The sequence below is a fragment of the Harpia harpyja genome, chromosome 3, assembly GCF_026419915.1.
Source record: "Harpia harpyja isolate bHarHar1 chromosome 3, bHarHar1 primary haplotype, whole genome shotgun sequence".
Lineage (NCBI taxonomy): Eukaryota > Metazoa > Chordata > Aves > Accipitriformes > Accipitridae > Harpia > Harpia harpyja.
In genome coordinates, this window is record NC_068942.1 from 39547110 (window position 1) to 39562741 (window position 15632).

The following is a 15632-nucleotide window of genomic DNA, read 5'->3' on the forward strand; positions in this document are numbered from 1 at the left end:
AAGCAGAAACCTGAGCAGATTGCTTGTGTGTCATTCTTCTAATATGTTTAATATTTTATCCATAGTAGAGATCAGCGTCATTTTTCTTGCCTGGCAACTTAATGTGTAAGTTCACAGCCGAATCTGCTACCCTCCAAATTGATAGAACTTATTCATGCACGTGAAAAGACTGTATGGGTCAAAATGAAACCTTTCACACGTTGATATTTCATACAGGGGGAGTGTATACGCACAGTTTGACTCAACCCACGCATCTTAAGATTGTGGTTTTGCAGATCTGTTGTGTGTGTGAGACTTTAACCAGAGTCGGTGAGAAGTGCGTATTTCAGACTCCAGGTGGGGTCTTGACTATGTTGAGTTGCCAGGACAGCCCACAGGTGGTGAGAGGAGGGGGGCTGGGGTGCCCCTCTCCCCCTCTGTGGATGCTGAGCCATTTTTCTTTCATGCATCTTTGTTCAAATAGCTGAAAAACAAACAGAAACACCACCACTACTCCAAGCATGAGATGGGAGTAACAGGAGGAGAGAGAAGCAGTGACAAAAATCAGACTTACCTTTCTGGGAAGTTAATGGCTGTAGAAAAAAATTCTCTCTGATGGTGATGCAATAGTAACTAAATCTAGGGGTTTTTAAGAGCCACTGCCAGTAATGTTTTCAATTCTTTCTTTTAAAAAACCCTTATTTAGAAAATCTCTCTTGGTATTCCTTCATCCTGGCTCTCAGCCTGTGTTAGTGATGAAACATAAACCACTCCCAATAGAGAATGAGAAAATTTTGAGTCACAGCTTTTTTGGTGCAACTTGAGGTAACCTAAGTGAAGTAAAAAGAATTGTCTCAGATCTTCATTCATTCTGTTCTTTTTCATTTACAAGCACAACACCTTTTCCTTCCAGTTTCATTTCTAAAAGTGACCTAAATATTTGACAGGTTCTTTTAAGTCACTCAGTTGGGGTTTCTTACATACTATTACTGGCAAGAGACAGTCTCATCAGCGTTCATGAAGTGGAGTTGTGCTTATATCCAGAAATGAGAAGGGTTAGGAAAGCGGGTAGCTCATCACTTTAGGAAAAAAAAAAAAAAAAAAAGGCAGGGTAAAGGGGGAATCTTAAAGAAGAAAGGCCATGGGGTAGCAGTTGTTAAGAGAAGCTATGGTAATAAGTGTTTGCTGTAACATTTTGCCTTGTGAGGACAGAGGGAGTGTTTGGGAGGACGGATGTCAGTGTTCCTGACATCTTGCCTCGTTTTCCTGTTTTACAGCCTAAAAAGGGCTTGACCATTTGGAATCCCCTTAGAAATAGTTTGTGCTGTAAACTTTGCATTAAACTAGGATGTAGATGTCAAAGGTCAAAGTTCACTTTTTGCCTTCTCTCTCTTTCTCTCACCCACACCCTTTCCCCTCAATTTTATAGGGCGATATCCATGAGGATTTTTGCAGTGTTTGCAGAAAAAGCGGGCAGTTGCTGATGTGTGACACGTGTTCACGTGTTTATCACCTGGACTGTCTGGACCCGCCTCTGAAAACCATTCCCAAGGGCATGTGGATCTGTCCCAAATGTCAAGACCAGGTATTGTTTGACAGACAGGAAGAGTTATATACAATGCGCTATGAAGAATTTTCCATGTTAAAGAAAATAACCAGATCACTTGGTGTACTTAGATCGAGACAGCCTGACACTGAAAAAATCTATTTGATCTGTAATAAGGCTTGTGTGAATTTGATCGAATTGCCTCTGTTGGAATGTGTGCAAATACAAAACTGTTAGGTTTTGCTCCCAGATTTGGGATCTTTATTTGTTACCCTTGTGTTTTTACTGGGCCAAAGCACACAGACTTTTGGGAAAGGTTCTCTATGACCCACAGAAATTTTGCTGTTCATCTTAAGCTTATTGTTTCTTCAAAAGTTATTAGTATATTCTTCTGGACAAATAAATAAAACATTTGCACAAGCCTACCTCAATAGATAGAGCAAATATAAGCCCCTGTTTGCTCATATAAACCAAACATCAGAAAGGTTGTCTTCAGTGACGTCTCTAATAATACCATCCAGCATCAGTATAATGAAGATAGGCGAACAGTTTGGTGGTTCTTCGTTCTAGATCCCTCTCTGAAAGTACACAATTGAAGTGAACAGATTATATTTTAATATTTTGTTTATAATTCCATTGAGATGACAAGACAAAGAAGTAAACTATTGTATTCCTAACCCTTACATGGAAGTCCAGAAGTTGCAAAGGATTGCTGATAATTGGCAGCCTGAAGCTGTTAGCATTCTGTCTAATGCAGCATATTGCTTGGTTGCCCTTGTGACCTTCGGTTAGCCAGATGGCAACGTAAGAAAACAGCCTGATGTATGATACGCTGTTAAAAAGAATGAAAATGAAAAACTCAAGTGACTTGGTCAGTGGTTACGAGAGAGGAGGGAGTGCTACCACTTCCTTATTCCTGCTCTTGCCTACTCTCACCTTATCCCTCTTCTTCCTATTTCTGTGATAGGTTTCCACAAAATTAGGGGGGGGAAATCCAAGTAATTTCACTGTAAAGTGACCAAGTCCTCTATCTTCTGAGACACGCCTCTGATTTATTTATTAAAAATACTTGTCTTTCCTCTAAAAATAAATTTTGTTAGGAAGGAATATATAGGAAGGATCTGAAAGATATAAATGGTGCTTACCCTTATAAAGAGGGTTTGACAACTCTATTAAGATGATTCTGATAAGAAGGAGAGATAGGATGGTTTCATGTTTTACTAGCCAGGAAGTGTGATGTTTGAATGTATGGTGTGGAGACTGTTCTGTGCCACGAAAACTTTTATCCCAGAACAACTAAGATCAGCAATTTGTCTGAACCATGAAATAACGTTTATGTCTCCTGGCAAGTTTGAGTTCAGGTATATTATCCTTTCATTCCTCTTTTAAGTTGTTCAGTTTCGTTAGTAGACTTTATTTGTGGCTATGGAGGGAATTTGAGAAAATGCTGACATTTGTAAGAAACAGGTCTGCTTTGCGGGAGCCACAATACAGTTGTGAATAATTCTCTCTGTTAAATCTCAGAACAGGTCTGTGAAGCTTCATGTTAACAGGGCTGAGGCTAATGATAGCCATAAAAGAAAATCCTCAGTCTTTCCCTCTTTCTCTCTTTCCTTTTTGCTTTCTTAGAGGTGGATTGTGTACCATCTAAATCTCTAAATGCTTTTCTTTCAGATGCTAAAGAAGGAAGAAGCAATCCCATGGCCAGGAACTTTAGCAATTGTTCATTCATATATTGCGTATAAAGCAGGTAGGAAAATGGAGAACAACACTTCTGTTTCACTTTTAATAATGGAAGATGTTATTTCGGGAATGGAATAGAATGGTACTTCCTTTGCAAAAGGAAATTAAAGGGGAAGAACCTTAATCACCAGTGAAGTGAAAATAGCAGTTTAAATATTTGTTAAGTCTTCTGTGATGCTTGTGTATGTAGGTGAAATTTTGGGGGTGATTTAGTGCACAAGTTGTTAAATTGACTTGAAACACAATTACCCTCTTTACATGAAGCAGTTTAGATCCTCTATCCACTGTTGTAACAGGAACATTTTAAATAGTCTGATTAATATTCTGTTTTGCAGCAAAAGAAGAGGAAAAACAGAAACTACTTAAATGGAGTTCAGATTTAAAACAGGAAAGAGAACAACTAGAGCAGAAGGTCAAACAGCTCAGCAATTCTATAACGGTGAGTATTGCCCTCGCAAATAACTCTGCACCTGTGTTCTGGTGCCAGAATGCGGAAAGAAAACTGTAGAGTGAGTCCATGTACTAGACCTGTCTTCCACTGGATTTACTGAGAATTGAGTGAGCACTTTCATTTGCTTTTTAGGACTTTGGGGAGCAGGAATGAAATACAGGCAACGTATACTTACATTGAGTCACTTATACATGATCCATGCTGACCAGAGCATTGTTGTCTGTGGGCAGTAGATTAAGTCCAATTCCCCAGTGGCTAACCTAAATAAGAATGGTTGGGCCTGTGTGTGTAATAAGAGTTAGAGTCCTGGTGCACTTTCCAGACCTTCCTAACACAAAAGTGACCGTTCACTCATGACTGACTCTCAGGCTTTTGACATGTTGCCTTGGCAGTCAGCAGCTGGACACTGCATAATATTAATCAGACAATGTCATACTTGGAACGAGAAACTGTAGTTTCCACCTTAGTTTGTCGCAGTAATTGGAGCATACATATTGATTTGCTCTATGCAAATCAGGCTCTTGAGTTGCCAGTGTAAAGTTTGAGCCTCTCACTTAGTGTAGCCCTAGTCTGTGTCACAGAATTAAAAATACTGTAATCTCTTATATGGCAGCATCTGTAAGGCTGGATACATAAGTACAGGCTTTTCTTTTTAAATACAGATGCACTTTCTGGTCTGCCTGTCTTTACCTATTAGAACAAAAGTAAATGTCCTATGTTTATAGACCCCTAAATGCTGACCATACAAATAAAACAACTGGGAGAAAACAAGTGGTGAGAGGTGCTGGTTAGCAGTTCTAGAGACTGTCATCTTCTGGTTAGCAGTAGCTGGGCATAACCTGAGCAGCACTAGAGCACTAACACTGTTTCTCAGTGATGTACCCAGGCAGATGCAAGCCCTTAACATGAGGGATTGACAGTAGGTAAGGAGAATGGTTTATTTTCTATGATCGAGTCATTTTTTTATGCTTTCATTGGAACTGTCCAAAAAAGACACATTAGGTCTAAATGTTGTGGTGTTTTTATGATGCTACGAGCTCCGTGTGAAAACAGTAAAGCTGAAACCAACAGTGTCTGGAGATCAGCGTGGATAAAAGCTTTAAGAAATGTAGGAAGGTTGCCATCTTCATGTAAGAACCTCAATGTTACAGACATAGCTACCATCTCCTCCTTTTTGAGAGTTTCAAATGTAGATATAACCAGTTTTTCACCCTCAAAACATCATTTGGGGACTTTTTTTACGGTTATTTTACGCTGACTCTTATCTGATGAGCTAGCTAGGTTACTATTGCTTCTAAGAGAAAGAAGTGGCCACAAAATAAGATTTTCAAGTGAAGAAGGTCTTGTTTTTCTTTTCAAGTACCCCTTTATTTATTGAGAGAAGGAAGTGATGTTCCTGCTAAAATATATGTGAAAGCAAAGGCTGTATCCCTTTAGTGGCATGCACACACACTGTCAGCAGTCAGCTGCAGTAGGATGCCTGAGTTTGCAGATCTGAGCTAAAGAAATTTCAGCAATACAATACTAATAGAAAAAATAAGAAGAACATATACTTGGAAGTTTCCCTTCAAAAGGAACACAAAAGGATGGAGCTGTCTGTGTTCATTTGCAAAACACCTTGGGATGAAAGGGGGCCATACCAGGTGACAGCTACGTACTGGCAATTTAATTCCTCAGCCTGCAAATACGAATTCTCCTGTGAACACAGCCCTGAGACTCTTTTTCTTCTAGGCTGGGAAAGTCAAATTGTAGTTGCAGCCTTTTCTGCGTATTTATATTTAGATCCGTGAACATCATATTCCTTTTCTTACCTTCTTTAATTCATAAGCTTGAACTTATTACTGCTTTTCTGTTTTGCTGCAGAAATGCATGGAAATGAAGAATACCATCCTTGCAAAACAGAAGGAGATGCACAGCTCCTTGGAGAAGGTAAAACAGCTGATCCGCCTCATCCAAGGCATCGACCTTTCAAAACCCATAAACTCTGAGGTCAATTCAGTAGCCATCTCCAATGGCATGGACTCCACTAACAATACTAATGCTGCCACCTCCACCTTAGCCCCCTCCCCTTCCCAGAGCTGCATGGTGAACTGTAACAAGGGCGATGAGACTAAATAACACAGTGAAGTTAAGAAGGAGCCAAGGGAGGTGGCGGCGAGGAGGAAGAGCAAAATAATGAAACTCTAGAAAAGCAAAACCGGATTTCTTCTGGAAAGTGCAGAATTCTTTAGTTCTTTGGTTCCAGAGAGAGCGTGAAGATGCTTGTGCCAGGCGGCACCGGAGTTTGCCAATTGATCCTTCTTATTCTGTGTGTACATGCAAAGTTTGGATCATGTTACATGAATAGTGCCAGCTGGGGGTTCTTTGCCAGCACCATGCCAAGTGAAATAATATATTTACTCTCTCTATATTTTACACCAGTGTGTGCCTGCAGCAGCCTCCACAGCCACTATAGGTTTGTTTTATTTTTGTTTGGGGTGAGGAGCAGGGATGAGGGAGGAGAGCAGGTTTCAAATCCTTATTTGCAGAACAGTTTGTTTAGCTAGGGGAAAACAAAAACAAGTCCAAAGAGCCTGTGGGCTTTTCCTGTTTCTAAACTCTCAGTACTATTAAACCAAAAAAACAGAAATATAAATTATCAAATCCCAGTGCCCAGAAGGGACAAGTCTATCAAATAAGCAGTATTTACTATTGTTTAGACAGGAGATGTACAAAAGGAAAGGAGATGGACTTTTCACTGAGTAACCAGCACATGTACAGGCTGAGTATCTACTGTCCCAACAGCTTTGGATTAATCCTGTTTCTTCACATTAAACAACAGACATGCTTTGCAGAATTGGTTTGGGTCCTCACACTCATCCAGAAAGCCTATGTTGGGAATGGGAAAATAGAGGGCCAGAATCCAGGGTCAGCTTGGAGCATTGGATGGAGGTGTCCCAAGAGAAAATGTGCATCGATTACTTGAAAATGAGATTCCAACACTTTTCTATATTTATAAACAACAAAGGTATCCTGAACAAAGTAGCACATGACCCAGATGTGTGAACTGAACAGAGAAATGTCCTTTTCTTTCACTTCCTTTCTCTTCTTTTGGTAACAAGAACTAAATAAGGAATAGAAAAGCTGTTTTTCAGGCTGACAGTCTAATTAAAGAGGTAGATGGGACCTTGCATGGTATAGATTAGAAGTAATAGTGTCAGTGAGATACAGTGAGTCTTTGTGAGTCCTTGTGTCATCGTTTTGGGCACTGTTTTTTTATGCAAGGGCAAAATCTTTGTATCTGGGGGAAAAAAAAAAAAAACTTTTTTAAATTAAAAAGGAAAATAAAAGATATTGAGGTCTTCCTAGTGTTACTTAAAATAAGATCAAGGTAAGAAACATTGTAAAAAAAAAAAATTACAAAAGTGCTATTTGTTTCCTAAACAAGTGATTTCTATTAAAAAGGTGTCAGAACTGGAGAAAATGCTGTGTACTTAGAATTTTTTAACACAGACTTTGCTTATTTATGATGACATTCTGCTGTGTTTGTGTTTTAAAATCCAGTGGGACAGTTTCCATAGATTATACCATACATGCTACTGGCTAAACTCTAAAGAGAATCAAATCCTACAGTGCTGGATCTCACCCCACCTGGAGGATCTGCCAGGCTTGTCTCTGCTGTTACTGTATCTCCCCCATTCTTTCATGTATTCGTAACCCAGAGAGAAGCAATTGGCAGCGTGCTTGTTTAAGGCTTTTATAGTTTTGTGATACAGACTGATTAGAGCTTGAGAATGAAAGTGAGTTGGTTAGACTGAAATCACCTTCTGTTACATCCTCTTGTTTAAGAAGTTCATCTCTTATGTATAATCTTTTCACTCTAGATAGCAAAGCTTGCCTTGTGCTTCCTATTATTGTGGGGTCTGTCTCAGTTTAGGGTGCTGATTCTGGTCATGTAGGGTTGTGTCCCAGAGCTGCTTAGTTTCACTACTGCATATAAACTTTTGGGCAAACCCTGTTTCTACTGGAAGTACTGGGAAAACTCCCTTTACTTCCAGTGGGAGCAGAGTTGAGCCACTACACACAACGTGAGGCAGAGTCCCTGGTGTGGTGCCCTTGAGAGCATGCGTTGGGTGGCAAGGCAGACCTGCTCAGCTGTTTCTAGTGGAAGATAGAAAAGGTTTGGATTTCAAGGATGCATTTCTGAGCAAGAAGTGAATACTCCAGACACTACATAGCCTGAGAGAGTCTCTTTGCTGCTACAGCCAAGTATGCTTCTGTGGGATTCTTGGAGCTGTTTGCTTCCCTCTCCTTTAGGTTGCCCTTCTGCCCTTTAAGGACCTTTATTCCTTCTGTAGGCGTGTGCACTATTTTCAGCTCTGAGCTCAGAATTGATATCCCAAGTTCTCACATTTTGTCTGTAGTTGGGAAAGTGACTCTTACGTGCACTTCTCAGCTGAACCTGTGATAACCTCGACTCTGTCTTGTGATGTTTGAGTTCTGTTCTGGAACTAGCGGAGCTGGAAGGATAAGTTAGCACAAGTGGCAAGGAGACAGCTGGGCGGACAATGTCAAAACTGGTCAAACTAAAAATGTCCTTGCATCAACCCAGTTACCAGTGGGGATCATTACCATAGGGCAGCACTGTGCCAGCAACCCATAGCACTTAAACAAAGGACTATGTATTTCAAGGGACGAAGAGAAAAAACAAACTGAACATGAGCCTTCTTTCTTTAGAATATGAGCCAGCAGCTAACAGCCAGATACTCAGGAGAAACTGCCTTTTTGGCCAGGTTGTTCTGGAGTTGGCCACTTGGGTAATTCTTAACATGATCTTCTGAAGCATCGAGTACATTCCTGGTAAGAGACAGTCTCTAGGGATAGGTGCGCTGAGTCTTCATGGTTCTCATGTTCTTATTTCTGGTGTTATCTTCTGAGCTCTCCTGGAAGCACTGCACTATTTGGGGGTAGGAAGCTATGCCTGAAGACTCAATAGTCCTTCCGTTTTCTTTGCCAATTCAGGAGGGGATGGAAGTGAAATTCACTGGTAGCCGTATTTAAATTTGAGTGCAGTTAACCAGCCAGGAGATGTTAAAACAGCTATTACTGCTTTTCTGAGGCATCTGCTTGTCTCCAGAATCCGAGTAGATAAGTATAGACTTTTATGTCCCTTTTGTTACAGCATTTGTATTCCAGACTGTAAAAGGACGCCTTTAGTTAATCATTACCTGGCAGAGAAATGATCTTAACTTAGACTTTTCGATGCTGCTAGGTAGTTTTCTCTCTCTCTCGCTGATCCCGTTTGGATGCTTTCCCTCCTGGCTCTGCAGCAGTATCAGTCAATAGGCAAGGAGCATTCCCAGGGCTGCACTGACACTGGCAATGATGCTGCTACGTAGACACAAGTAAATTGGGGTTATCTCTGCCCAATTAGCAACAAAAGGGTGGAAGGGGAATTGGCATTTGCTAAACACAGGGAAAATGTTGTTTTTCTAGCTGCTCTAAGAGTTTCCAATCAAGGGAGAAATTTAAACTCTGACAGCTTAGAAGCTCAAGTTTGTCTTCTGGGTTTGGAATGGTTTGGTTTTTTTCTCATGTAATATTTGAGAGAGGGTGAGTTTGTACTAAAACTTCTGCTCTTTGGGAAGCTGTCATAATGACTGGCGTTTTGTATTTCCAAACCACCATCAAGATATTAACTAATTCTTATGTCATTGCTTGTCATTGATGGGAAATAAGTGGCTTTTAAATCTCTGTTATAAAGGAGGAGATGAGACCACAGAGGAGGCTCACATCAGAGACGGCCCTGGCTCTCAGCCCAGTGCTAAGGGCTTTAAGAAGTCACCCTGCTTCTTTGCTCAGAAACAGAGTAAGCATTGCAGAAGTAGTTTTTTCCCTCCTCCTTGCAATCTGTTCTTTAAACAACTGGAAAGGTGTGTTGTGGTCAGAGTGGGAAAGTGAGGGTGTGACCTGGCTAGAAGAATTAGTATTATCATTAGTATTCTCATTATCTTCATTTAGAGCCAGCGGTGGTTTTAGTGCTGTACAAAACGCAGTAAAGGCAATACTTCTAGGGAAGATTGCCAAGTAGGGTGAGTAGCATGGATGATTCTTTGAGGACATCATTAGCCAGGAGTTACCATGTTGGTAGGATGTTGGTAGAACTAATGGTTTGCATGAGCAAAACAAGGACTTTGTTGCAAGCAAGTTTCTGTTGGTGGGGATATGAATTAAAAGCTGCTAACCTAGAAATTAAAGAGGTGATAATTCTAAGGGCAGATCTGTTGGTTTTGTGGTTGGTAGGAAGAACAATATTGTATTTTATCCTTCCTAGCTGACCAGGCTTAAGAGAGCAAATGTGTATTCCAGCTGTCTGGAAACGTGAACCCTGATTCTGACCTTGGCTTCAAGTCATCTTCTTCCCTGTACTGTTGCAGAGACAGCCCTGAAAAGCAGCATGATCAGCATTCAGGAGGACCCAGAGTGAAATCTCCCTCTTAGTCCCACCAAGCTGTAGCAGCCCACAATACGGGGAGTAAACTCTGAAATTTCCTTCCCGTGTGGATACAGTGGAAAATATTTGTGAATTTGCAGTGCACATGCTTCTCTTGCTTTTTTTCCCCAGCTGGGTTGCACCCTGCCCTCTTTGCTTGTGAAGCACTAATGATGAATACATGTTTTTTAATGAAACATGTTTTTAAAATACCAATTCTGATGTCAAACCACAGTTCACTCTTTTACTGAGGGCCTCTCTCAGTGAGCTGCTCAGATAACCACTGAAATACCAATATTACACTTCCTTGTGGACCATGCCCTTTTGGGCAGAATTTGTTGTGTCTTTTCAGAACTGTTTTGACCTTGCTTCACCTCCATTTGTCCTCCCTTGGGAATTCTGAAGATCCAGAGCAAGTTCAACCTTGCTGGGTTACTGCAGACAGTTTTCTGACAAGTATGTAGAAGAAGAGTCAGGAACCTGGAGAAAGAGGAAGATGTTTTGTCGTGCAGCTAATTCATTTGGCGTTTAGGCTTGCCTGGCCAACAAACTACCTCAGCAAAGGCCATTCCCAAGCACTATGTGGATTTTGTAGTTTCTGGCATTCAGAAGGCAAAAGGTCTCCGAAGAACCCTTCCAACAGCCAGCTAGATACTGGTCTCTGAGGGGATGCGAGCGAGCCTCGCAGCGACACACTGTTGGATCCTTGTTTTCAGTGGTCAGACCTGGACCAGGGAATGCCCTAAAAATCAGGTGGGATCAGGAAAACACAAGAGCTGCAGACATCTTGTCTCCAGGTTATTGCTGTCTTACTCAGATCCTTCTTTAAGCCTCAGTCCTGTTTGTGACACCTACAGAATGGAATGTAATACTTGAAAAATATGACTCTCTATATCCTTTACCTTTAGCTCCCATTTCCCCCATGTTTATCTTTTATCTGGGACAAGAACTTTCTGCATCATTGTGTCTTGTATAGGCTGAGCACATAGTTGAAACTTGCCAATAAAGAAAATTATTTATACCATGCACTGGTAAGCTTGGTAATTATAGACCCATGAAAAGACAAACACCTCTCCTAGAGGTTAATTTAAGATGTGGGCTTGTTTCAGAAAACCAAGACCTTACCTGTGTGAGGGTCTGTCTGTATCCCCTGTCAGTATTACTAAACTACCTGAGTAGCGAACAGAAAACAGGCTTGCCAAGAGCATCGGTGAAAAATCAGCCACGAGCTGTGAAATTCGCTGTGCTGTGCAAGGCCCTGGAGTGTATCGCATGAGAACAGCCAGGCTGGGGCTTCTCATCTCCCCGGGCCAGAGATGGGTGCTGCAAGGACAAAGGAAAGGACAGAAGCCTCTTTTGAGAAGCAAGGGCAGTGAGAAGGGGTACAGAGCTGGAGACGGGGGAAAGGAAGAGAGGAAGCAGGAGGAGCAAAGGAAATGAAGATTACATGCGATAAAGCAGAGCAGAGAGAAGAAATGGAAAGAGAGGAGAGGGAGGAAAAGTGAGGGCAGGAAAAACCCAGGAGTGAAATAGGGCTCTCTTGTGACGAGACAGGTATTCCTGCAGTTACAGGGTTTGAAAGTTCAGTGGAAAGACTAGGGCAAAAAGGCTCTTTATCCTACCTTGATTTCTGACTTGGGTTGATCTGTATTCCAAAAGGACCAAGTGCGGTGGGAGAAAAGAGCTGCTCAGCTGCAGATGGGGAAGGAAGCGGGCACCAAGTCATCCCTAGCTCTGCTTCTGCTGCCGAGTGATGCCGTCCTGACGAGAGCCTTATTTGACTTCTGTGCTACAACGTGGGATAAGGCAGATGAAGCAGACCTTGGGGCAGCTGGAGCCTGCTCTAATCTGGACCGCATTAATTAAAAATCTTCTAGCTAGAAATACTCCCGAGACTAGCTAAACGTTCAGCTCTGCCAGCGTGGTTGCACCTTCCTAGTTCGAGTGTCACGATCAGCCTACTTGAAACCAATGTCAGCTTACACAGGTCCCGAGTGGAGGAGATGATGCCGGGCAGGACCTGTGACTCAGATACTTCTCAGCCATCTCTTGGAGTATCCGTGCAAGATTCCTGCGCTCTGGGCTGTCACATCTGGCAGTTCTGTGCCAAAACCCCTCTGTGCAGCAATGCCTCCCTGTTTTCTTAGGGTCTGGTTTCTTTAGGGACACATGCAAAGGGGCACTTCACCAGTACAGCTAGACAGGGGCATGTGGTAAGTTTAAGATAACCCTTCAGGAGCTGAGGGCCTGCATCAAGGCTACATTAAGCAGCAGCCCATGGGGCACAGTCCTGGGACAACGGCTGTCCCAGCTCTCCTGTGTTAGGAGGGAGTAAGCTCTGTGTCTGTTCTTCACTCTGTAGTATCCAAGCAGGTGTCAAATGCTTCAGACAGAGAAACTCAGCCCAGTGCCCATCTAGGAAAGAAGAAGTACTTAAGGGCATGCTTACTATCAGGAGTGCCTGGGGAACTCAAAAGCCTTGGAAGCTTGGCTCTGTCTGTCATGGGTGGAGAGGTGGCACGGAAAGGCAGCAGCAGCGAGCAGTATCGGTCTGCTGGCGCTCAGCAGTGTTTTCACCACCTGGGGAATTTGCATCTGTTTTCTTTTTCCTAAATTTACACTGGCGAATGTAGACCTCGACCAATTCCTGCCCCTTTGTCACCTGCCTTCTTTTATCTGTGTTGTCGGAAAAGAAATGAAGTATTGTTGCCTCCGAGCTTCTTCGAGAAAGCCCTTTTCTTAGTCAGCAACCAGAATGGCCTTGGGGGCATAGCTCAGGTGGGGAAGGGGGGCAGTGGCTTATGCAGGTCCCGCAGTGGCACAGGTCAGCTCCTGGGGCTGCGTTCGGTGGCCGCCCTTGATTTTGGATCCCCAGCACTGAGGGTTGATACTGCAGCGGCACAGGGAGGAGGCTGTGCACGTGCAAGCAAGGGCAGGGGTTCCCCTTGCTCGTTACCCAGATTTTGGCCTCTGAGGTGGAGCACGCGGAAATTGAGGGGGGAAGGCCACTTATTTAAAAGAGAAAGAAAGAAATGCCTCCATGCCTCGCATTCCCCTCCGTAAAGCAGGTACTGGCAGTTCTGACACTGCGAGAGCTGTTTTTCATGGGCTGCAGGCACAGGGAGCAGGCACTGTTGAAAGAAGAGGTACAGTCACGCTCCGTGCTGGGTGCAGCATGAGGCTGCGTGTTTCTGCTTGTTCTGGGCTACTGTGTAATTTCTAATCATAGTCTCATACGTTTCTTTAATTATCACTGGCATCAAAACAGTGATTGACTCTAGAGCCAGGAGTAGCGCCTTACTCGTCAGCTCTCCCTTCCAGAAGGTACATTGTCTCCGAGTTGTTCCTGGTGCCATATATGACAGGCAGCCAAGACCCTCCTTAAGGAGGGTTTTTGCTACCACATAAGACCCTGAGGCTCAGGCAGCTTCCTGGCAGCCCCATGCAACCAGAGCCAACAGGCTGTTGTGTCCCACGAGCTGCTTCGCTCTGGTTACAGCTGCAGGACCCCCCCAAGCACCCTCTTACGCTGGCAGAGGCGTCTTGGGTGCCTCACGGAAGCAAAGCACGGGTTGCAAACTCCGTTAAGCAAAGATTAAGCAAGGTAACCAGTGGGGGGAAACTGCTAGCGCCAACCTGTTCCGGCTTCTGCGGAGGAAGGAAACAATTTTGCCACGTCAACAGCAGTGGAGCCTGTGGCGCAGAGAAGTGGTGGTGAGCTTCTGCTTGCCTGGGAGGTCTGGTGCGGCAGTGGGGTGGTTTCCCGTGCCGTGTTTTGTCTTTTGGGAGCTGACTGGCTCTAATCTGCAAACACCCACCGTGTCGTCCACAGCCGAGGGCAGGCAGGTTGTGAAGGCAGCTCTGCTTGTATAGAGAAAATACTCAGGCCTCGATCACAGCTTCATGTTCCTGCGATCGTGCCAGCACCATCTCAGTAGACTTGTTGATACCACCACCCCGCCTACGTGCCGTGCTTCGTCCCGTTCCCCCCCCACCCCAGCGTTTCACCCGAAACCACGCTGTAAAGTGGGAGTCCTGGCTTGGGGTCGGACCAGGAGCTGACGCTGAAGGGCGCCGTGTCCAAGCCCCGGTCCCTCCCCAGCCTGCCCGACTCCTCCAGGTGCTCTTGATGAACAGCCCCCAGTTCTGGCGGCACAGCCCCCCGCGGCCGCAGGTCTGGTGCTGTGCGGGGACGGCGGCAGCTTCTGTCCCGGCTGGGTTTCTGCACGGCAAAGCCACGGCTCTGCCCTCCATGAGCCGGTGCCACCTGCGCTGCCCCTCTCCCCATCAATCTCCCATCCGTACAGGCCCTGGTGTAAAATGCCCTTTCTGACTGGTACTGCTCTGTTGTCACAGATTCACATCATGAGAACACCGACTTGTGAGCTGGTTTGGGTTTTTTAAATATCTCTATTTTTTTTAGCCTGATGCTCATAGTGATCTGCAGTCTCTTTGCTGCCTTCAAGTCCCTTGTGGTTTCAGTTTTGGTACAAATGTGTTTAGATTTTAGCAAATTAAAGTTGGGGTGGGGGAGGGGGTACAGAGCATCTGATCAATTTGTATTTATTTATTTTAACATTTTACTAAATAAAACACAATAAAATCTCTTGTCTCCTTAGCCATATGTACCAGGTGGGGACAGCGGGTCCCACAGGCACAGGGGATGGCGCGGTGCCCATAGAAAGTCCCCAGCCCCGGGAGGGGTTTCTGAGCCGTGGCTCTGCGTGATGGCTGCAGCATGCTCCGGCTGGAGGCTTGCTTTCTTGGCAGGGAGAAGGGTGCTGCGTTAGTAGAAATGAATTTTAGCTCTAAAGAAAATCTCCACGGGCTCTGACCGAGTGGTTGCCTCCAGCTGATGCTGCCCGGCAGAGGGCACATAGAGACCAACACCGAGCTGGGTTTACTCCAGGTACCTACACCCTTGTAGGCACATTTTGGGCTAAGGACTGGCTAGGCTGGGAAGCGTTATCTGAAAACGATGGCACACAGTCCTCCTGCTGTAGGCATAGCAGCACACCTTCCGAAAAACCTGCAGAGCCAGCATTTCTGTAGCCACCTAGCCATCAAAGAAATGCCCCAGAGAGGCCTGCCCCATCCCAGCACTGTGCCACCACCACGTCTCTAGCAGAGAGCAGGCTAAACTGCTGTCTAGATCTGATCTAAACCTGTCTTGTCTCTTAGTGCGGCAGCAGAGCGATATCGGCGAGCTTTGGCTGTAGTAAATGAAAGCTGTCTGCTAGGGACTGGTCGGGTCGAGGTGCGCCTGGCTTCACAGTGATTAGCAATGTCTTCCCAGCCCTTTCCCAAATAAAGCCTTGACAACTCGCTCCTGGCATAACACCCTCAGCCTCCCCGCCCCCCCCAGATGCGAGGCTGGCGGTTTGTGTGGCCCAAGAGCCAGTTTTTTTATTCCCAACAGTCTTGTAAAGCCAAGGCTGTTC

General features: G+C 44.3%; 1 protein-coding gene across 12 annotated transcripts in view; it reads left to right on the forward strand.

Annotated features, from left to right (window-relative positions):
• The window catches only part of PHF21A (PHD finger protein 21A), a 139873-nt gene extending 125077 nt beyond the window's left edge, over positions 1 to 14796 (forward strand). For all 12 annotated transcript variants that reach the window (XM_052782074.1, XM_052782073.1, XM_052782069.1 and 9 more), the window contains 4 exons: positions 1409 to 1564; positions 3200 to 3275; positions 3604 to 3707; positions 5583 to 14796. In XM_052782074.1, coding sequence (XP_052638034.1) covers positions 1409 to 1564; positions 3200 to 3275; positions 3604 to 3707; positions 5583 to 5837 — 591 coding nt within the window. In that variant the 3' untranslated portion in view covers positions 5838 to 14796. The remainder of the gene's footprint in view (positions 1 to 1408; positions 1565 to 3199; positions 3276 to 3603; positions 3708 to 5582) is intronic.
• Positions 14797 to 15632: the final 836 nt, after the last annotated feature.